Source organism: Homarus americanus, unplaced genomic scaffold, assembly GCF_018991925.1.
Source record: "Homarus americanus isolate GMGI-L3 unplaced genomic scaffold, GMGI_Hamer_2.0 scaffold37136, whole genome shotgun sequence".
Classification (NCBI taxonomy): domain Eukaryota; kingdom Metazoa; phylum Arthropoda; class Malacostraca; order Decapoda; family Nephropidae; genus Homarus; species Homarus americanus.
Genome location: NW_024718106.1, coordinates 679,752 through 680,000, shown reverse-complemented (window position 1 = coordinate 680,000; position 249 = coordinate 679,752). Strand labels below are relative to the sequence as shown.

The following is a 249-nucleotide window of genomic DNA, read 5'->3' as shown; positions in this document are numbered from 1 at the left end:
CAACAGATAACACAACATACTGACATAAACTAACACAGCTGGACAAGTTAACAGACACTAGAGTACAATCAAAGATTTAAATAAACCAGTTTGACACTGAAGACAAAGCCAAGCTAAACTGGATTCACCGAAGGAGGGGGGGGTAGGGAAAGGAGGGAGAGAGAGAGGGAGGGAGGGATGGAGGAGGAAGGAAGGAGGTTGAAGGGAGAGATGGAAGAAAGGAGGGGTGGAAAGGGAGAGAAGGAAGAA

General features: G+C 46.6%; 1 protein-coding gene across 1 annotated transcript in view; it reads left to right on the top strand.

The window, feature by feature from the left end:
• The window catches only part of LOC121859216 (sialidase-like), a 3,538-nt gene extending 3,515 nt beyond the window's left edge, over nt 1–23 (top strand). The window contains exon 2 of the mRNA XM_042355942.1: nt 1–23. This exon is cut by the window's left edge and continues 510 nt beyond it. Within this exon, the coding sequence (XP_042211876.1) occupies nt 1–23 (23 nt within the window).
• The last annotated feature ends 226 nt before the right edge of the window (nt 24–249 follow it).